Here is a 23,230-nt window from a genome sequence, read left to right on the forward strand (position 1 = left end):
TTAAACCAGGAAGACTGGTACAAGAAACTCCATAACTAAAGGCAAGGAAGAGACCTCATCAATAAGGTAGAAAGGGTAAAAACATGGTATGCGAACAAAACAGACCATGGGCTTCTGTGATAGGGAGGGAACTGGTGGCACCTAGAAGGGCAGAATACAGACTTTCACACAGGGAAGCCAACAAATGAGGAGAATGAATCTCTGTAATATTTGCCTTTGAGACTAAGAGGAGTCAAATTTCATGAGTTCTTAAAACTAGCAGGACTTAAAGTCTGGAATTTTAAAAATCAGCAGGCTTGGCTATGATAGAGCTCAGAAGGTGTTAGGAAGTGGCATCCTTGCCCTAAAAGAGACAGCATGACAAACAGCCCATGCAGATACAGCATAGAACCAGCATTTTGAAAAATTCAGGGGGCAGACAGGGGAGAGAATGATCTGCTCTTGTCAGAGCACAGCCCAGAGACACAAGGATCTTGGGTAGGCCCCTTCAGGAACAAAGGAGCTAGCAGATGCCATTTCCCTCCCCTTCCCCCCAGCATAAACAAGGGCCACCTTCAGGAAACAACACAGCAGTTCTTACCTAACTTGCTTGCACCAAGCACCCCCCCCCATACTTCAGCAGATCCACCCTTCCCAGTCATGCTAACCTCAGTCTCAGCACTGCAGGCCCCTTCCCCAGAAGACCAGCACAAACCCTGTAAATACCACATTATTTGACCTCTCAAATTTTGCAGGACCTCAGTTCCAGCAGTAGCAGGGGCAGGTCTCATTTTGCAAGCAGACCATTGCACATCTTGCTGCCCACAATAGGCAAAGACAGCCTCTGCAAACAATTGGACTGAAGGAAAAAGAGGCCAAGATTCAATAGCAGAGCACACGCAATACACATAAGACATACTCCCTGAAATGCCAGGCCCTGGGGAACAAGGATACTGCACTGCAGGGCACTACAGGACATCTTCTCCATAAGGCTATGATTATTAAAGAGCAAGGAGTGGCTAACTTTTCCAACACATAGAAACAGACCTAGTCACATGTGACAAATTAATGACCTGGAAGACAGAGTAATGGAAATCAAGCTGTCAAAAAGAGAAGAAAGAAAATTACACAAACTGAGAATTACCTCAGGGAACTCAGTCACTGATTACTTGATACTTAAGAAAGTATCAAGTATAATAACATCTGCATTATAGAGATCTCAGAAGAAGAAAAAGATAAGGGGGCAGAAAATTTATTTGAAGAAATATAACTGAAAACTTCCCAAATTTGGGGAAAGAAACATATATCCAGATCCAAGAGTCACAGAGATTCCCCCAAAATTCAACCCAAGGAGGTCCAAGACAGAGCAATTAAAATGGCAAAAATTGTGATAAAAACATTTTAAAGCAGCAAAAGAAAAGAAGACGGTTATATACAAGGGGGAACTTCATAATGTTATCAGTGAATTTTTCAGCAGAAACTTTGCAGGCCAGAAGGAAGTGGCATGATATATTCAAAATGCTAATAGGGAAACATCTGCAACCAAGAACACTCTATCCAGCAAGGCTATCATTCAGAATAGAAGGAGGAATGAAGAGTTTCTCACACAAACAAAAACTAAAGGAACTCGTGACCACTAACCCAACCTTACAAGAAATATTAAAAAGGACACCTGGAGTGGAAAGGAAGACAATAAGTGAGACTAGGAAAAGTAAAAAACACAAAAGAAGTAAAAATAAATATTTCTGTAAAAATCAGTCAAGGGACTCAAAAATAAAAGAATATGAAATATGATACCATATATCTAAAACATGGGAGGGAAAGGAATAAAAATTAGATTTAAACATAAGCCACCATCAACTTAATATAGACTGCTCTATACATAAGATGTCCTATACAAACCTAATGGTAACCATAAATCAAAAACCAGTAATACATATGTAAAGAAAAAAGAGAAGCGTATCCAAGTGTATCACTAAAGAAAGCCAACAAACCATAAAAGAGAGCAAAAGAAGAAAGTATCAGAGAAAATATATAGAAACAACCACAAAACAAATAAAAAAGTGGCAATAAATAAGTATCAATAATTACTCTGAATGTAAATGGACTAAATGCTCCAATCAAAACATATAGGGTGTCGGGATGAATTTAAAAATAAGACCCATCTATATGCTGCCTACAAGACACTTCAAAAAAAGACATCAGTAGACTGAAAGTGAGGGGATGGAGAAACACCTGTCATGCAAATGGATGCCAAAAGAAACCTGGGGTAGCAATACTTATAGTTGACAAAGTAGACTTTAAAACAAAGACAACAAGAGACAAAGACATTATAAAATAAGAAAGGCAACAATCCAACAAGAGGATATAACAATTGTAAATATTTATACGCCCAACATGAAAACACTCAAATACATAAAACAGTTAATAACAAACATAAAAGAGATAACTGATAGTAAGACAATAATAGTAAGGGACTTTAACACCCCACTTACATCAGTGGACAGAGCATCCAAACCAAAAAGCAGTGAGGAAACAATAGCTTTGAATAACACACTGGACCAGATGGATTTAACAGACATATTCAGAACATTCCATCCTAAAACAGCAAAATAATACACATTCCTTTCAAGTATACACAGAGCATTTTCCAGAATATATCACACATTAGGCCACGAAACAAGTGTCAACAAATTAAAAAAAAATCAAAGTCATACCATGCATCTTTTCTGACCACAACACTATGAAACACTATGAAACACAAGAAAAAAATCTAGAAAGACCACAAATATGGAAGTTAAATAATATGCTATTAAACAATGAATGGGTGAACCAAGAAATCAAAGAAGAAATTACAAATTGCATGGAAACAAATGAAAATGAAGACAAAATGGTCCAAAAATTTGGGATGCAGCAAAAGTAGTTCTAATAGGGAAGTTGGTCACAACACAGACCTCCCTTAAGAAACAAGGAAAATCTCAAATAAACAACCTAACCTTAATAGAAGGAAGGAAATAATAAAGTTTAGAGCCAAAATAAATGATATAGAAACAAAGAAAGAAAGAAAGAAGGAAAGAAAGAGAGAGAAAGAGAGAGAGAAGAAAGAAAGAAAAAGAAAGAAAGAAAGAAAGAAAGAAAGAAAGAAAGAAAGAAAGAGGAGAGAAGATGGCAGAAAGAAAGAAGTAGGAGGACACTGGGCTCACCGTGTCCTGCTGATCACTTATATTCCACCCACATCTGCCTAAATAACCTAGAAAACTGCCAGAAGACTAGAGGAACGGACTCTGCAGAGCCAAACATAGACAAGAGGCCCACGGAAGAGGCTAGGAAGGGCGGAGGTGGTGTGCGCTACACAGACTGGTGGGAGGGAGCTGGGGTGGGGGTGGGGGTGGATGGGCAGCCCGCCAGGCAAGGCAGAGCCCCCAAGTCTGACTTGCAAAGTGGAAGGGCCAGACGGAGTGAGTTCTGACAGCCAGCGGGACTTAACATCTGGAATGTTATAAGTCAACAGCTCTGCTCGGAGAGGGGGAGAGTGAAAGGACACCAGGAGGGAGAGGTGTTGAGCCCTGGAAGACAGAGCTCAGCTCCGCAGGGAACAAAGGCGCTGGCCAGGCCATCTCCCTTGCCCATCTCCCTCACCCATCCCCCAGGCAAAATCCTAAAGGGAACCAGTTCCCATCACCAAAATTGTTTGCACTTCACAAACACCCAACGCTGTACTTCTGTGGATCTATCCCTCTGACTGGTTGGCCTCCCTCCCTGGTGCTGCGGGGCCTCTCCCGCAGAGGACCACCGATGGCAAAGCGAGCTAAACCTACCCCTCCCGCCCCTGTGCACCTTGCGAATCCATTCCGGCTAATACGCCAGACCCCATGAAAGCAGCACCACAAGCCTGGCAGTGTGTAAGTAGCCCAGACAGGGGACACAGCACTCCACAGTAAGTCCTGCCCCTGGGAGAGGGAAAGATAAGGTACACACCAGTCTGACTGTGTCCCCAGCGCTGGGCTGGGGACAGACATCAGATCTGACTGCGGCCCCACCCACCAAGGCAAGTTACTCCAGAGAGCACAGAGGAAGTGTCCTGCAGTTCCACACCACCCCAGGGACTATCCAAAATGACAAAATGGAAGAATTATCTTCAAAAGAAACTGCTGGAAGTAGCAACAGCTAATGAATTGATCAAAAACAATTTAAGCAATATAACAGAACAAGAATTTAGAATGATAGTCATAAAATTAATGGCTGGGCTTGAAAAAAGTATAGAGGACAGCAGAGAATCTCTTGCTACAGAGATCAAGGGACTAAGGAACAGTCACGAGGAGCTGAAAAATGCTTTAAACGAAATGCATAACAAAATGGAAACCACCACAGCTCGGCTTGAAGAGGCAGAGGAGAGAATAGGTGAACTAGAAGATAAAGTTATGGAAAAAGAGGAAGCCGAGAAAAAGAGAGATAAAAAAATCCAGGAGTATGAGGGGAAAATTAGAGAACTAAGTGATACACTAAAAAGAAATAATATACGCATAATTGGTATCCCAGAGGAGGAAGAGAGAGGGAAAGGTGCTGAAGGGGTACTTGAAGAAATAATAGCTGAGAACGTCCCTGAACTGGGGAAGGAAAAAGGCATTGAAATCCAAGAGGCACAGAGAACTCCCTTCAGACGTAACTTGAATCGATCTTCTGCACGACATATCATAGTGAAACTGGCAAAATACAAGGATAAAGAGAAAATTCTGAAAGCAGCAAGGGGTAAACGTGCCCTCACATATAAAGGGAGACCTATAAGACTCGTGACTGATCTCTCTTTTGAAACTTGGCAGGCCAGAAAGAATTGGCACGAGATTTTCAGGGTGCTAGACAGAAAAAATATGCAGCCGAGAATCCTTTATCCAGCAAGTCTGTCATTTAGAATAGAAGGAGAGATAAAGGTCTTCCCAAACAAACAAAAACTGAAGGAATTTGTCACCACTAAACCAGCCCTACAAGAGATCCTAAGGGGGACCCTGTGAGACAAAGTACCAGAGACATCACTACAAGCATAAAACATACAGACATCACAATGACTCTAAACCCATATCTTTCTATAATAACACTGAATGTGCAGTGGAGCACCAGAAGTCTGCTAGACTAATACATGAATTTAGCAAAGTTGCAGGATACAAAATCAATGTACAGAAATCAGTTGCATTCTTATACACTAATAATGAAGCAACAGAAAGACAAATAAAGAAACTGATCCCATTCACAATTGCACCAAGAAGCATAAAATACCTAGGGATAAACCTAACCAAAGGTGTGAAAGATCTGTATGCTGAAAACTATAGAAAGTTTATGAAGGAAATTGAAGAATATATAAATGGAAAAACATTCTGTGCTCATGGATTGGAAGAATAAGTATTGTTAAAATGTCAATACTACCCAAAGCAATCTAGACATTCAATGCAATCCCAATCAAAATTGCACCAGCATTCTTCTCGAAGTTAGAACAAGCAATCCTCAAATTTATATGGAACCACAAAAGAACCCAAGTAGCGAAAGTAATTTTGAAGAAGACCAAAGCAGGAGGCATCACAATCCCAGACTTTAACCTCTACTACAAAGCTGTAATCATCAAGACAGCATGGTATTGGCACAAAAACAGACACATAGACCAATGGAATAGCATAGAAACCCCAGAATTAGATGCACAAAAGTATGGCCAACTAATCTTTGACAAAGCAGGAAAGAATATCCAATGGACAAAAGACAGTCTCTTTAACAAATGGTGCTAGGAGAACTGGACAGCAACATGCAGAAGGTTGAAACTAGACCACTTTCTCACACCATTCAATAAACTCAATGGAGTTTGCGTTCAATAAACTCAAAATGGATAAAGGACCTGAAGGAGAGACAGGAAACCATCAAAACCCTAGAGGAGAAAGCAGGAGAAAACCTCTGTGACCTCAGATGCAGCAATTTCTTACTTGACACATCTCCAAAGGCAAGGGAATTAAAAGCAAAAATGAACTATTGGGACCTCATGAAGATAAAAAGCTTCTGCACTGCAAAGGAAACAATCAACAAAACTGAAAGTCAACCAACGGAATGGAAAAAGATATTTGCAAATGACATATCGAACAAAGGGCTAGTATCCAAAATCTATAAAGAGCACACCAAACTCCACACCCAAAAAACAAATAATCCAGTGAAGAAATGGGCAGAAAACATGAATAGACACTTCTCTAAAGAAGACATCCAGAAGGCCAACAGGCACATGAAAAGATGCTCGACGTCACTCCTTATCAGGGAAATACAAATCAAAACCACACTAAGATATCACCTCATGCCTGTCAGAGTGGCTAAAATGAACAAATCAGGAGAACTATAGATGCTGGCAAAGATGTGAAGAAACGGGAACCGTCTTGCACTGTTGCTGGGAATGCAAACTGGTGCAGCTGCTCTGGAAAACAGTGTGGAGGTTCCTCAAAAAATTAGAAATAGATCTACCCTATGACCCAGCAATAGCACTGCTAGGAATTTACCCAAGGGATACTGGAGTGCTGATGCATCGGGGCACTTGTACCTCAATGTTTATAGCAGCACTTTCAACAATAGCCAAATTATGGAAAGAGCCTAATGTCCATCAACTGATGAATGGATAAAGAAATTGTGGTTTATATACACAATGGAATACTACGTGGCAATGAGAAAGAATGAAATATGGTCTTATGTGGATCCTAAGAAACTTAACAGAAGACCATGGGGGAGGGGAGTGGAAAAAAAAAGAGGTTAGAGAGGGAGGGGGCCAAAACATAAGAGACTCTTAAAAACTGAGAACAAACTGAAGGTTGATGGGGTGTGTGGGAGGGAGGGGAGGGTGGGTGATAAGTATTGAGGAGGACACCTGTTGGAATGAGCACTGGGTGTTGTATGGAAACCAATTTGAGAATAAATTTCATATTTAAAAAAAAAGAAAGAAAAAGAAAAGAAAGAAAAAAGAGTAGTTCAATGAAACCAGGAGCTTGTTCTTTGTAAAGATCAACAGGAGTGCCTTGATGGCTCCGTTGGTTAAGCATCTGACTTCAGCTCAGGTCATGATATTGTGGTCCATGATTTCAAGTCACACATCAGTCTGTGCTGACAGCTCAGAGCTTGGAGCCTGCTTTAGGTTCTGTCTCCCTCTCTCACTGCCCCTCTCCCACTCACACTCTGTCTCTCTCTTTCAAAAATAAATATATATTTTTAAAAAAAGAAAAGATCATAACCTCTAGGAAGATTCATTTAAAAAAAGATATCCCAAAGAAACAAAATTAATAATGAAAGAGGAAAAATAACAAACAACACTACAGAAATACAAACCATTTTAACAGAATATTATGAAAACCTAAATGCCAAAAACTTGGACAACTTAGAAGAAATGGATAAATTCCTAGAAACATATAGCCTACCAAAACTAAAGCAGGAAGAAATAGAAAATTTGAACAGACCAATCACTAGCAATGAAACTGAATCAGTAGTAATAAAAAAAAAAAAAAAAAAAAAACCTCCCCCAAAACAAAAACCCAGGACCAGGTAGCTTCACAGGCAAATTCTACAAACATTTAAGAAGCGTTAATACACATTCTTGTTAAACTATTCCAAAAAATACAAGAGGAAGGTAAACATGCAAATTCATTCCATGAGGCCAGTATCAGCCTGATACAAAACCAGATAAAGACACCATAATGAAAGGAACTACAGGCTAATATCTCTCATGAATAGTGATGTAAAATCACCAAGAAAATACAAGCAAAACAAATCCAACAATAACGTAAAAAATCATATACCACAATCAAGTGGAATTTATTCCTAGGACGCAAGGGTGGTTTAATATGCACAAAGCCATCAACATGATACATCACATCAATAAGAGAAAGGATAAGAACCATATGATCACTTCAATCAATACAGAAAAAGCATTTGACAAAGTACAACACACATTCATGATAAAAACTCTGCATAGTAGGTCTAGATGGAACATATCTCAACATAATAAAGGCCTTATATGAAAAACCCACAGCCAACATCATACTCAATGGTGCAAAACTGGGTGTTTCCCCCTAAGGTCAGGAATAAGACAAACATATCCACTCTTTGACTTTTATTCAACAAATTACTGGAACTCCTAGCCATAGCAATTAGACAACAAAAAGAGATATAAGGAGTCCAAATTGGTAAGGAAGAAGTAAAACTGTCACTATTTGCAGATGGCATGATCCTATAAATAGAAAACCATCAAAACTCCACCAAGAAAAGACTAGAACTGATAAATGAATTCAGTAAAGTTGCAGGATACAAAATCAATGTGAAGAAATATGTTGCATTTCTATATGCTAATAATGAAGCAGCAGAAAATGAAATTAAGAAAACAATCCCATTTACAACTGCACCAAAAACAATAATATATCTTGGAATAAACTTAACCAAAGAAGTGAAAGACCTATACTCTGAAAACTATAAAACACTGATGAAAGAAATTTAAGGTAATGCAAAGAAGTGGAAAAGAATTCCATACTCATGGGTTGAAAGAACAAATATTGTTAGAATGTCTGGGCTACCCAAAACAATCTACAAATTTAATTCAATCCCTATCAAAACACCACCATCATTTTTCACAGAGCTAAAACAAACCATCCTAAAATTTGTACAGAGCCACAAAAGACTTCAAATTGCCAAAGCAATACTGAAAAAGAAAAACAAACTGAAGATATCACAATTCCAGATTTCAAGTTATGTTGCAAAGTGGTAGTAATTAAAACAGTATGTTACTGACATAAAAATGCACACATAGATCAACAGAATAGAGCAGAAAACCCAGAAATAAACCTGCAATTATATGATTAATCTTTGACAAAGTAAAAATGAATATCCAATGGGAAAAAAGACAGTCTGTTCAACAAATAGTGTTGGGAAAATTGGACAGCAACATGCAAAAGAAAGAAACTGAACAACTTTCTGTCACCATACACAAAAATAAGCCCAAAATGGATTAAAGACCTAAATGTGAGACCTGAAACCATAAAAATCCTTGAAGAGAGGACAGGCAGTAATCTCTCTGACATTGGCGATAGCAACCTTTTTCTAGATATGTCTTCTGAGGCAAGGGAAATAAAAGCAAAAATAAATATTGTGTCTACATCAAAATAAAACATTTTTGCACAGCAAAAGAAACAACCAAAAAAATGAAATGGAGACCTACTGAATGGGAGAAGATATTTGCAAATGCCATGTCAGATAATGGATCAGTATCCAAAATATATAAAGAACTTATAAAACTCAACACCCAAAAACAAATAAATAAGCAAATTAAAAATGGGCAGAAGACATGAACACTTATTTCTCCAAAGAAGACATACCGAAGGCCAACAGACACATGAAAAGCTCAACATTACTTATCATCAGGGAAATGCAAATAAAAACCTCAATGAGATATCACCTTACACCTGCCAGAATGGCTATAATCAAAAACACAAGAAACAAGTGTTGGTGAGGATGTGGATAAAATGGAACCCTCTTGCACTGTTGGTGGGAATGCAAATTGGTGCAGCCATTGTAGAAAACTGTATGGAGGTTACTCAAAAAATTAAAAATAGAACTACCCTACAATCCAGGAACTGAACTACTGGGTATTTACCCAAAAAATACAGAAACACTAATTCAAAAAAAATTTTTTTTGACGTTTATTATTTTTGAGACAGAGAGAGACAAAGCATGAACGGGGGAGGGTCAGAGAGAGGGAGACACAGAATCTGAAACAGGCTCCAGGCTCTGAGCTGTCAGCACAGAGCCTGACGCGGGGCTTGAACTCACGGACCGCGAGATCGTGACCTGGCTGAAGTCGGACGCTTAACTGACTGAGCCACCCAGGCGCCCCCAGAAACACTAATTCAAAGGAAACATGCACCCCTATGTTTATTGCAGTATTGTTTACAATAGCCAAACTGTGGAAGCAGCCCAAGTATCCACTGATAGATGAGTGGATAAAAAAAGGTGGTGTGTGTGTGTGTGTGTGTGTACACACACACACACATATACACACATATATATACACATATACACACACGTGTGTGTATATTTATATATATATATACACATATATATGTATATATACACACACGTGTGTGTGTATATTTATGTATATATACACATATATATGTATATATACACACACATATATTATTCAGCCATAAAAAAGAATGGAATCTTGCCATTTGCAATAAAATGAACAGGGGTGCCTGGCTGGCTCAACTGTTAGAGCATACAACTCTTGATCTCAGATTTGTGAGTTTGAGCCCCATTTGGGTCTAGAGCTTATTAAAAAAAAAAAAAAAGACACATACAATAACATTAACGGAACTAGAAAGTACGATGCTGAACAAAATAAGCCAGAGAAAGACAAATACCATATTATCTCGCTCACCTCTGTAATTTAAGAAGCAAAACCAATAAGCAAATGGGAAAAAGAGAGAGAGAGAGAGAGAGAGAGAGAGACAAACCAAGAAATACCCCTAACTATAGAGAACAAACCAATGGTTACCAAAAGGGGATAATATGGGATGAGGATTAAAGAGTACATTTATCATGATGAAACAAAATAAAATAAAATTATTTTTCAAAATAAGCAAAAATAAACCAAAACCAAAAACAAAACCAGATCAGACAAATTGAAAAAAGAAAGCATATACATAGGACCAAAAGGATGTATGCTGAGAAAAGATATAAAATCTTAAGGTTCTGCCTCAGATTGTTCTCAAGGTTGAGTTCTGTTAATTAGTAAAGGGCTTCCACACCAATCTCTAAAAACTGGGAGAGGTAGTTGTTTCTTCAAATGCCTAAATTTCAACATAAGTTCACTATACATACAAAGAAACATGGAAAGAGGTCCCATTTAAAGAAACTAAACAAATGTCCAGAAAATGTCCATGAAGAAGCACACAATTGGACATATACAACAGACTTTAAAATAACTATCTTAAATATGTTCAAAAGTTATAGGAAAACACAAAGAACTAAAGAAAATTGGGAAGTATATGAGCAATATGAGAATAAAAAAACCCAGAAATATAACTTCTAAAAAAGAACCAAAGAGAAGTTCTGGAGCTGAAAAGTATAACTGAATTTAAATTTCACTAGATGGGTTTAAGAGCAGACTCAGACAGAAGAGAACATGAACACAAGTCATTTGAAATTGTGGAATCTGGGGAGCAAAAAAAGATAGACTAAAGTGAATAGAACTTGAGGAACCTTTGGGATACCATCAAACATATCAATATATGTATCACGGGATTTCCAGAAGAAGGAGAGAAAAGGGCAGGGTGATTATTTGAGGAAATGATCTTTAAAACCTCCCCATATTTGCAAAATGTCATGAGTATACAAATACAATAAGCTTAATGAACTCCAAGTAGCATAGATATACAGAGACGAAACCAAGACATATTGAAATCAAAGTGCCAAGAGCCAAAGATAAAAAGGGAATCCTGAAAGCACCAAGAGAGAAATGACTTGTCATTGTCTATAAGAAATCCCCACAGAACACTCGGGGAAATTTTCAGAAGAAAGCTTGCAAGTCAAAAGGCAGTGAATGACATATTTAAAGGCCTGAAAGAAAGAAAAATATCAAATGAAAACTCTATAACTAGCAAAAATACTCTTCATAAATTAAAGAGAAATAAAAACATTATAAGATAAAAAAGACAAAAACAAGAATTTTATTACCACCAGACACGGTACAGAATAAATCCTAAAAGAAGTCCTTCAAGTTGAAAGTAAGAGATGCTAAACAGTGACTCAAAGCCATATAAAAATATAAAATTCTCTAGCAAAGGTAAATACATGGACATATATGTAAAAACCAGTATTATCATTTTGCTTAATAACTCCACTCTTTGTTTTCTACAAGATTTAAAAGATAAATACAAAAATAAGTATAAACCTCTGCAGATGGGTACAAAAGATGTAAAGACATTACTGGGGAAATCAAAAACATGAAGGAAAGGGGGTTAATCTAAAAGGAGTAGAGTTTTGTATGGAATTGAAGTTAAACTGGTGTCAATTTGTCATCATTTTAGGATTCTGTATGTAATCCCTATGCTAACAACAAAGAAGATATCTATAGACTATTCCTGAAATAAAATGCAAAGGGAACCAACTGTGTATCTGCAAAATATCAACTACCACAAAGGAAGGCAGCAGTGAAGGAAATGAGGGATAAAAAAGCTATAAGACATACAGAAAAAAACTAACCAAATGACAAAAGTAGTGCTTCCCTATCAGTAATTTAGTATAAATGGACTAAATGCTTTAAAAAAAAAAACACAGATTAATAGAAGGAACTTCAAAAAGAATATCCAACTACAGATAGTCTCCAACTTACGATGGTGCAACTTATGATTTTTTGACTTGCTGATAGTGCAAAAGTAATACCCATTCCGTAAAAACTTGTACTTTGAATTTTGAATTTTGAGCTCTTCTCAGGCTAGCAATACACTGTACAATACTCTCTCGTGATACTGGGAAGAAGCAGTGAGCCACAACTCCCAGTCACCCACACAATCATGAGGGTAAACAACCAATATATGAACAGCTATTCCGTACACATATAATCATTCTGTTTTTCACTCTCAGTTAAGTACTCAATAAATTACAAGAAATATTTAACACTCTATTATAAAATATGCATTGTGTTAGACGATTTTGCCCAACTGTATACTAAATGTTTTTTCAGCATGTTTAAGGTAGACTAGGCTAATCTATGATGTTCAGTAGTTTAGGTATATTAAATGCATTTTTTATTTATGATATTTTCAACTTATAATGGGTTTTTCAGGACTAACCCCTTCATAAGTCAAAGAAGATCTGTATATATTGTTTATAAGAGACTCACTTTAGAAATAAAGATACACACAGGTGGGAAAAGATACCCCAAGCAAAGACAAACTGAATGAGTGCAAGGTTAGCTATACCAATATCAAACAAAATAGACTTTAAGTGAAAAACAAGAGACAACATTATTGTAATGATAAAAGGGTTCATTCAATAAGACATAACTAATATAAACATATACGAAACAAACTTGAGGGTCCCAAAATAGATGAAGCAAACACTGACAAGTTTGAAGAGAGAAACAACAGTAATAGAGGACTTTAATAGACTACTTTCAATAGTGGACAGAACATCCAGATGGAATATATGGAGGACTAAAACAACACTATAGATCCGTTGGAACTAACAGACCTATACAGAACACTCCACCCAACAACAGCAGAATGCATATTTTTCTCAAGTGTACATGGAACATTATCCAGCATAGAACATAGGCTGGGTGATCAGGATACCACATATAGATCACAAAACAAGTGTTCATAAATTGTAAAATATTAAAATTATACACTGTATCCTTTCAATCACAATGGAATGAATTTAGAATTTAATAGCAACAGGAGAACTGGAAAATTTATTTTTGGGACAGAGAGACACAGAGTGTGAGTCGGGGAGGGGCAGAGAGGGAGGGGAAACACAGAATCCAAAGCAGGCTCCAGGCTCTGAGCTGTCAGCACAGAGCCGGATGCGGGGCTGGAACTCACGAACTGTGAGATCATGACCTGAGTGGAAGTTGGATGCTTAACCGATTGAGCCACCCAGGTGCCCAAAACAATACATTCTTAAACAACCAATGGGTCAAAGAAGAAATCACTCAGGAAATTAGAAAATACTTGAGACAAATGAAAATGAAAACAATATACTAAAACTTATGGGATAGAGTGAAAGTAGTTCTAAGAGGGAAATTTATAGGTGTAAATTCATTAATAAAGATCTTATAACAATAACTTACCTTTGAAGAAAAACAAGCTAAAGTCAAAACTAGGATAAGGAAGAAAATAATACAAAGCAGAGATAAGCAAAATACAAAATAGAAAAACAATAGAGAAAATCAGTGAAACCTAGAGTTAGTTCCTCAAAACCACCAACAAAATTGACAAAATTATTGCAAGATGGCCTCTGGAAAAAAATAGAAGACTCAAAAACCTAAAACCATTAATGAAAAAAGGGGCATTACAATTTATTTTACAGAAATAAAAAGGATTATGAGTATTATGAACAATTATACACCAACAAATTGGATAACTGAGAGGAAATGGATAAATTCCCAGGAATACATGACCACTGAAACTGAATCATGAAAAAAAAAAATAGAAAATCTGAACAGACTAGTAAGGAGATTGAATCAGTAATCAAAACCTAACAGAGAAAATCTCAGGACCAGATGGTTTCACTAGTGAATGGTGAATTCTAGCGAACATTTAAGGGGGAATTAACATCAATCCTCCTTAAACTCTTGTCAAAAAATTGGATAGAAGGGACTATTTCCAAACACATGAGGCTAGCATTCCTTCGATACCAAAACCTAGAAAAAGGCACTACAAGAAAACTACAGATTAACATCCCTGCTGAATATTGATGCAAAAATCTTTAGCAAAATTCTGGCAAACAGAGTGCAACAGCACATTAAAACATTTTACACCAGGACTCAAGTGAGATTTATCCCAGAAATACAAGGGAGGTTCAACATATAGAAATCAGCCCATTTAATACAACATAGTACAAGATGAAGAACACACATACTCTGATCTAAATTAATACAGAAAAAAACATTTAACAAAAGTCAATACTTTTTCATGATAACACTCAACAAACTCGGAATAGAAGGAAATTACTTCAAAGTAATGATAGCCATATGTGGAAAACCTAGAACTAATATTTTACTTAGGGTGGAAGCCTGAAGGAGTTTCCTCTACGATTGGAAACAAAATTGCCCAGTCTTACCACTTCTATTCAACATACTGGAAGTCCTAGTCAGAGCACTTAAAAAGACATAAAAGGCATCTAAATTGGAAGATAACATGCACAATGATCTCTGTTCACAGATAAAATTGTCTTATATGTATAAAACCCTAAAGAGTCCATACAAAAAGAAACAAAAATTTTAGAATAAATGAATTCAGGGACATCTGGGTGGCTCAGTCAGTTAAGTGTCTGACTTTGGCTCAGATCATGATCTCACAGTTCGTGGGTCCGAGGCCCATGTCCAGCTCTGTGCTGAAAGCTCAGAGCTTGGAGCCTGCTTCAGATTCTTTAACACACTTGTTTTCTCTCTCTCTCTCTCTCTCTCGCTTTCTCAAAAATAAATATTTAAAATTAAAAAAAAAAAAGAGTAAATGAATTCATCAAAGTTGTTGGATACAAAATCAATATAGAAAAATCAATCACATTTCTTTTTTTTTCCCCAATGTTTATTCATTTTTGAGAGACAGAGAGACAGAGCATGAGTTGGGAAGGGGCAGAGAGAGGGAGACACAGAATCTGAAGCAGGTTCCAGGCTCCAAGCTGTCAGCACAGAGCCCAACGTGGGGCTCAAACTTACGAATTGCGAGATCATGACCTGAGCTGAAGTCGGACGCTCAACCGACTGAACCACCCAGGCGCCCCTCAATCACATTTCTATGTACTGACAATGAACAATCCCAAAGGAAAAGTAAAAACTATAAGTGAACATTCCTGAAGGAAAAGGAAGGAGACAAAAATTAATGGAAAGATTATGCTAAGTGAAATAAGTCAGACTGAGAAAGACAACATATTTTTACTCATAAGTAGAATCTAATAAAAATATGAATAAACAAAAAGCATAATTAGACCTATAAATTCAAGACAGAGAACAAACTGATGCTTGTCAAAAGGGAGGGGGTAAAGATGACTGGGAGCTACAGACTTTGACTTATGAAATGAATAAATCACAGGAATAAAAGGCACAGCATAAGGAATATAATCATTGATATTTTAATAGCATTGGATGGGGGCAGATGGTAACTACAATAGCCGTAAACATAGCATAATGTATAAACTTGTGGGCTGTACACTTGAAACTAATGTAACATTCTGTGTCAGTTATACTCAAATTAAAAAAAAAATTTAATAATTCATGGATTGGAAGATTCACTATTGTTAAGATGTCAATATTACACAGTATTCTACAGATCAGCATTTTATAAGAATTGCATTTGATGGCATTTTTTGTAGATACAGAAAAGATTCATTCCAAAATATTTTTATATAAAAAATTCTTACTAAATTTTATATAGGGACTCCTAATAACCAAAACAATCTTGAAAAGTAAGAACAAAGTTGGACTTACTGATTTAAGAACTTACTGCAAAGACATGGTAATGAAAACAGTATGGTACTGACATAAAAACAGACATAAAAAACAATGAAATAAAAATAAAAAGCATACAAACAAATCTTTCATTTATGACCAAATGATTTTTGATGAGCATGCCAAGGCCACTTAATGGGAAAAGAACATTCTTAAAACGGTGTTGAGAAAACTAACCACACACACAAAAATGAAGTTAGATCCTTCCCTTACACCATATGTGAAAAGTAACTCAAAATGAATAAAAGACCTAAGTAAAACTATAGACCTCTTATAAGAAAACGGGGGGGGGGGGGGGGGGGGAAGCTTCATGGCATTGGATTTGGCAATAATTTCTTGGATATGACACTAAAAACACAAGAAAGAACAGCAACGACAAAAATTAGATATACTGGACTTCACCAAAATTACAATTTTTTGTGCTTCAAAGGACAGAGTGAAAAGTCAACTCATAGAATAGGAGAAAATACTTGCAAATCATATATCTAATTCGGGGTTGCTACCCAGAATATATAGAGAACTCCTGTAATTCAGTAACAAAAAAAAAAATCAAACAACCTGATTAAAAATTGGGCAAAGGATTTGAATAGATATTTCTTCAAAAAATATACAAATGGGCAATAAGTACATGAAACGACGCTCAACATCACTAATCATTAGGGAAATGCAAATAAAAATCACAATAAAATGCGATTTCACACTCATTAGGATAACTATTGTCAGGATATATACCCAAAAGAATTGAAAACAGTGACTCAGATTGTGGTACTCTCATATTCATAAGCAGCATTATTAATAATAGCCAAATCATGGAAGCAACCCAAGAGTCACCGATAAATGAATGGTTAGGCAAAATATGGTATATGCATTCAGTAGAATGTAAGTAAGGCTTAAAAATGAAATTCTGACACATGCTACACACATATGAACCTTGAAGGCATTATGCTAAGTGACATGTCAGTCACAAAAGGGCTGATATTGCATAATTCCACTTATATGAGATACCTCAGGTAGTCAAATCATAGAGGCAGAAAGTAAAACAGCAGTTCCTGAGAATAGAGAGAGAGGATAATGCACTATTAAATATTTAATGGGTAGAAGAGTGTCAGTTTTGGGGAAGATGAAAATGTTCTGGAGAATAGATGGTGGCAATGGTTGCACAACAATGTGAATGGACTTAAGCACAGAACTGTACGCTTAAAAATGGTTATGGTGGAAAATTTTATGTTATGTGTATTTAACCAAAATTTTAAAAGTGGAGAAAAAGTTAATTTAGAAATCATTTTCATTTGATTTGGAAATTAGGTGATAAATTACTCCAGGTTTATGTCCATATGAAGAACTGACAGGTTGTTCTTTTGCTTAACCAGTAATTTCTTCATTCATTAAATGCACAGAAAATGAAATGTTCTTTTTCTTTTGTTTTAGTGAGACTGAAGATTTTTCCTCAGATACAAGTGCCAAAATATTAGAAGGTTGGATTTATTACTTTTTCTTAAATTAGAAAGCATTCAAAAAAAGACTGCTTTACTGCTTTGATAAACTTTTTACTAATTACTTATTGTTTGTTTACTGCCTTGTTTACTGCTTTGATGATTTTTTTAGTTACCAAACCTGAGATTGATATTTTTTTCCTGCAAATTTATCTATTTTGGAGGAAAATAATCCATTACTACATCACTCAGGTGTTAAAATGAGCCAACTAGTTTGCCTTTTCTGAATTACTGTTAAGATTTTATTAATGATTTTGATCAAGAAAATGGTGTGATATTATGAATTCAGTTACCATGCTCCTGTGAAATATATTCATAAAATAAGGTTGCACCATACAATAGTTTTTACTTCAGTTGGAACCCATTATACTAGCATTTAACGATTTCTTACCCTTCCTTTGTACTTAGTCCTACCATAATGTACAAGAAAGGGGAGGGGCCTTTTAGAGCTAAATGTATTTGCTCACATTAATATCTGACTAGTATGGACTTCACTTGAAAAAAATAAATCTCTATTTTTATTTCACTCTAAGGAGTGATACCTACTCCTTCGAACATTTGTGAGAACTTTTTGGTGAAACCTCAGAGGATCAATGTGGTTCTAAGAGTGATCATAGGTACAAGAGGCAGAGTGTCATGTTTAACACAAAGCGGCCTTAAAATTCAAACCACAGTGGGGTGTCTGGATGGCTCAGTTGTTTAGCATCTGATACTTGGTTTCAGTGTAGCTCATGACCTCACAGTTCGTGAGTGAGATCAAGCTGTATCTCAGGCTCTACGCTGATAGCGGGAAACCTGCTTGGGATTCTGATTCCTCTCTATGTCTCTGCCCCTCCTCTGCTTGTGTTCTCTCTCCTTGTCTCAAAATAAATAAACTTAAACAAACAAACAAAAAACCTCAAACCACAGGTTTACCCTGGCTATTCCAAACACACAACACCTCTCAAGGAGTTACTTTAAAAACCTAGTTTCTTATCTTCGAAGTGAAATTGTTTTAATTAAGATGATTCATACAATAGCAATAAATATGCCAGAATTCCATGAACATACCATAATCAGAAGATATCACAATAATCACTAATCACACCTGTATTATGGAATCATAGGCTGCTAGAGAAACCATTCAATACAACCCCCATCATGTTTACATGAGGAAACTCAAGGTCAGGGTGAGGAAGCAATTTTGCCAAGGTTACTTTGAGTCAAAGTCAGAGTCAATTCTGGATCCTAAATCTCCTCACCATAAATGTATTGTGGGTGTTTTTTCCCTTTTTTTTTTTTGCAATGATCATGCTTAATTCTTATATCCTTCTGCAATATTTTAGCTGCCCAATTCAATCTTTTATTTATTCATTCATTCAAATATTTACTAAGCATCTCCTTTGTGCTCTAGGATCCTATATGTGAACAAAACTGACAAAGTCCTTAATCTCATAGAATTTATACTTGAGTGGGCATCAAAGGGTAAGGACATGAACAAGATGATTCCAGATATTTATAAGTATTTCCCATCTCATCTGGGACAAAAGCGAAAGAAATTACAATGGCTTGTAAAATCTTACATCATCTGGATATCACTCCACCCCCTTTTACTTCTCTAACTTCCTCCTGTTTCTCTTTTCAGCTCTCTGCCCCAGCCTCATTGACCTTAAACATTCCAGGCATTCAGGCCTTTGCGCTTTCTGATCCTTGTGTCGTGCTCTTCCCCCTACATCTCCCTTGCTCAACCCTCACCTTGAGGTCTTTGCTCAAGTTTCACCTTCTCAGTGAGATCTTCTTTTACCATACTCTGAAATTGTACCCTCATTCTCACCATGGCACTAACTCTTCCACTTCTTGGCTGATTTTTCTCACTGGCACTTACAACTTTCTGATACACTGTTAGTTGTTGTTGTTTTTTTGTCACTATCTCCTTCTAGAATGTAAGTTCCCACAGTATTCCCAAGAACCTAAAGTAGGCTTATAGTAGGAGGACCATTTAGTAAAATAAGAGAGATGATGGGAATAACTAATGAGAGGCACAAGAATTTTGTTTTGGTTATGTTGAGATTGATTTACCCATTAGATGTTCAAGTTGAGGTGTCACATAAGAAACAGGATTTTTAAGATGGAGTTTAACAGAGAGGTCAGAGCCGGAAATTTATATTCTTTGTTTCATATACGTATACAATAAAATAAGTTAACTCTGAACATCTGAGATCCTCAACTATCAGGAATTTTTCTATGACTTTTCATCAAAACAAACTCCTAGTATATCCTGGGAAGTTGACAGCCATTTAGCCTAGAAACTTAAAACCTATGTTTGGAATGATAGGCCTAGAAGTAAACCCAATACCCTCAGTCATTTAAAAGCAAAAGTCAGCTCAATTATGTGCAATATAGAGCCAGGTACTTTTAGAAAGATGATCAAACAACAATAAATTTTTACCAGTATTGTCAGATAAGTGCCATAATCAATCCCTGTCATATTTGAGTTATTTGAAGTTTTACTGCTACTCCCCCCCCCACCAAAACTTACATTTGTCCAAAGGATAACTCAGAGAATGACCACTTGTGTTGGCCCTTGATGATGACATGTTTATAAAATGCAAAATTCTTATATATAAGATATCTCATTGAGCCCTGTTGTCAGACAGGCAAGGAAGAATCTCAATCACATTCTACATAATTAGGAAACAGTCAAATAAGTTACATTCAATTTGCCAACGTTCTTCACTCTAAGAAGTAACGCTAAAACTCAAACTCAGATTTTCTGCCTCCCTAGTGGTTGGTTTTTGTGAAACTTTTCTAATAATTTCTCTCTCTTTGTTTTTAATGTTTGTTTATTTTTGAGAGAGACAGAGAGACAGAGCACGAGCTGGGGAGGAGCAGAGAGAGGGGAGACACAGACCCAAAGCAGGCTCCAGGCTCTGAGCTGTCAGCACAAAGCCCGAGATGGGGCTTGAACTCACAAACTGTGAGATCATGACCTGAGTCAAAGTCAGACTTTTAACCGACTGAGCCACCCAGGAGCCCCAAAACTTTTCTCTTAATTTCTAACTCCCTTAGTTTAAATTTGTTTTACAGGCATACTAACTTCCCCTGGAATTTAGGCAACTTTTGATTCTGTAGCAACTTCTCCAGATTTCCTCTTGGTATTGCCTCAAAATTCTCCGGGTTCTCACTCAAAGTATTTCATAAGACCAGCACCTTCTCCTTTGTTCCAATTATCTGCTTTTAATTAGCTATGTAGAATCAAAGAGTGTTAGAGCTGGAAGGCCCCTAGGAATCATTTATAAGGTAATCTCTTATTTTACATGTAAACAAATAAACCTTCAGAGATTGAGTACTTATGGATAAACATGTGGCTACTAAGTAACAGAGTTGGCCTTTCCTACTAAATCATATTTCATCTTATAATTCCTAAAGGAAAGTCTAGGACATGCCCCAGAACTCTAGAGATCTTACCTATTTCAGTTGTGTTCCCAATGTCTGTACAGTGAAAGTGATAATAATTTCTTCTACCTAACTAAATTCTAGAACTTTCTGGTGAAAAATAATAAGACCAGGTTTGTCTCAATACTATTCATGCCTAAAAAAAGAAAAAAAATAATATATTTTCCTTTTCTTTTTCCCCTTCCCAACAGGAAATTCTCAGGAGCAAAAGCCAGAGAATTCAAACAATGTGAAGGTAAATATTTTTCAATAAACTCTAATTAGCATACATGGAGTCCAGTTGAATATAGCCCAGTTTTCAAGGCCACATCAGGGCTTGGGGTGGTACAGTTTGTGGAACATCAGGAAACCTACCCCTGTTCAGTATTTCTTCCTGCTCAGATCTTTCCCTCTGGCTAAGAACTATCCATGGAACTGAAGAAATCCCTTAATCAAAATTTTCACTTTACAGGTAAGTTATTCCTTGCTTACGTGCACAGAGTAACCCGCTATTCCTCCCTAGAACCTAAATGGACTTCCACTCTTTAACTGTGTTACTACTGACTCTGGAGAAAACCGTACAGGGAGTCACTTGGCCCTGTCTAAGGCAGGTAGACCCAAGTGAGGAACTTGGTGGAGGCAGGGAGGGAATAGAAGCTTTCAAAAATGGAGGAGACTGGCTTGCAGGAAATGAACGCTGACTCCATCTATTTTTCTGTATTCCTAAGGACTGATTGTTTAAAGGCAGCTTTCCAAGAGGTTCAGCTACTCTCCACTATGAACTCAGGAAAAATTTTCCTCCTAGTTCTTTTTTAAAGTTTCCAATGAGAGCCAAAGCTACAGATCTTCTTTTGCTTTTATCACTTTGTTTCTTGGCTCAATTTAACCCCACTTCTGAATTTCCCCTACACCATGCACATGAATCCATCAATTACCCAGTCCCTTATCATCAGAGTCATCTTCTTCATACTAATGCCAAACCCTGAAGGTGCTGGGAAGTTTCTTATTCAACCTAATCCTCATTTATGAATATAAACATCTATCTGACAACCTCGGGCTTACTTAGGCCATTATTTTCCAAGTAAAATTATATGGAAATAACAGGGAGACAGAATCTGTAGACTGATGACCTCATGACAGACTATTCCTTGTGTCAGGCTAAATTCCTTGCTAATCTGGGCCCTTTTTTGGCTTTTTGCCCTTCCCATAATTTGCAGCTTTTTCCATGGTAAAACTATAGTTGAAGTTGTTATACCCAATCCAATTCAAAGTAAGGTGGACTAAGCACATTCTATCCCATCTCTATCTCTGATTACAACTAAAAACTCTGGACAACAACTGAGGATTCTGGAAAATAAATAATAGCAGGAGTTTGAGGGGACAAATAAAAACTCAAAGAATCACCAATTTCATTATGAGTTTCCTGGTTTTGTACCCCCTTATCTCCTACTTTAGACGTAGAGCAATTCAAATCCTGGAATTGCATAGAAAGAATGGGCAGAATAAATCCCCAGGAGAAATCATTGCTCTCTCACCAGAATTAAGATATTCCTGTGGACTGGGAAGTAGAAGAATCTCACTTCTTTCCCACTTTTCCCATCTCTTGGCTCTGCCTCAAGGCAAGTTTCAGACACGAAGCTATATGGCAATGGCTGCAGAGGCTTGAGGCACTTAAAACTCTGAGAGAAAAATCCTTCCCTCTGACCAGAAGAATTAGGACAAGGTCTCCAGTAACCTGAAGACGATTAAAAGGAAATCTGCTTTTTTTTCCCTGCTTCTTTTTGCCACTTTACTCTAGACATAAATGCAATCATGGGATGTGTGAGACAGCACACAGAATGGGTAGCCACAGCATTCTAGCCATAGAACCAGAAAGGAGACTATTTAGAGTTAGGGACATGGAAAAAAAAAAGTCACAGAATATCATCAGAAAGGATCCCCTACAAATCTGTGTGTCTCTCCTGTGTTGTTCATGTATGCAACTGGCCTGAGTTTACATAAACAAAAGGCTTCGAGAACTTGAACTATAGCTTTAATAGTGGTGCACACACAGGGATGCTACGTATATATACTGCCAAGGCTTTGGAAACTGAATTTACTTTGGAAACAGCTA

At 37.0% G+C, this 23,230-nt stretch overlaps 1 protein-coding gene across 6 annotated transcripts in view; it reads left to right on the forward strand.

Annotated features, from left to right (window-relative positions):
• FSIP2 (fibrous sheath interacting protein 2) overlaps positions 1-23,230 on the forward strand; it is a 95,356-nt gene that overhangs the window by 67,495 nt on the left and 4,631 nt on the right. For all 6 annotated transcript variants that reach the window (XM_023259535.2, XM_045034114.1, XM_045034111.1 and 3 more), the window contains 2 exons: positions 17,639-17,685; positions 21,330-21,373. In XM_023259535.2, coding sequence (XP_023115303.2) covers positions 17,639-17,685; positions 21,330-21,373 — 91 coding nt within the window. The remainder of the gene's footprint in view (positions 1-17,638; positions 17,686-21,329; positions 21,374-23,230) is intronic.

The sequence above is a fragment of the Felis catus genome, chromosome C1, assembly GCF_018350175.1.
Source record: "Felis catus isolate Fca126 chromosome C1, F.catus_Fca126_mat1.0, whole genome shotgun sequence".
Lineage (NCBI taxonomy): Eukaryota > Metazoa > Chordata > Mammalia > Carnivora > Felidae > Felis > Felis catus.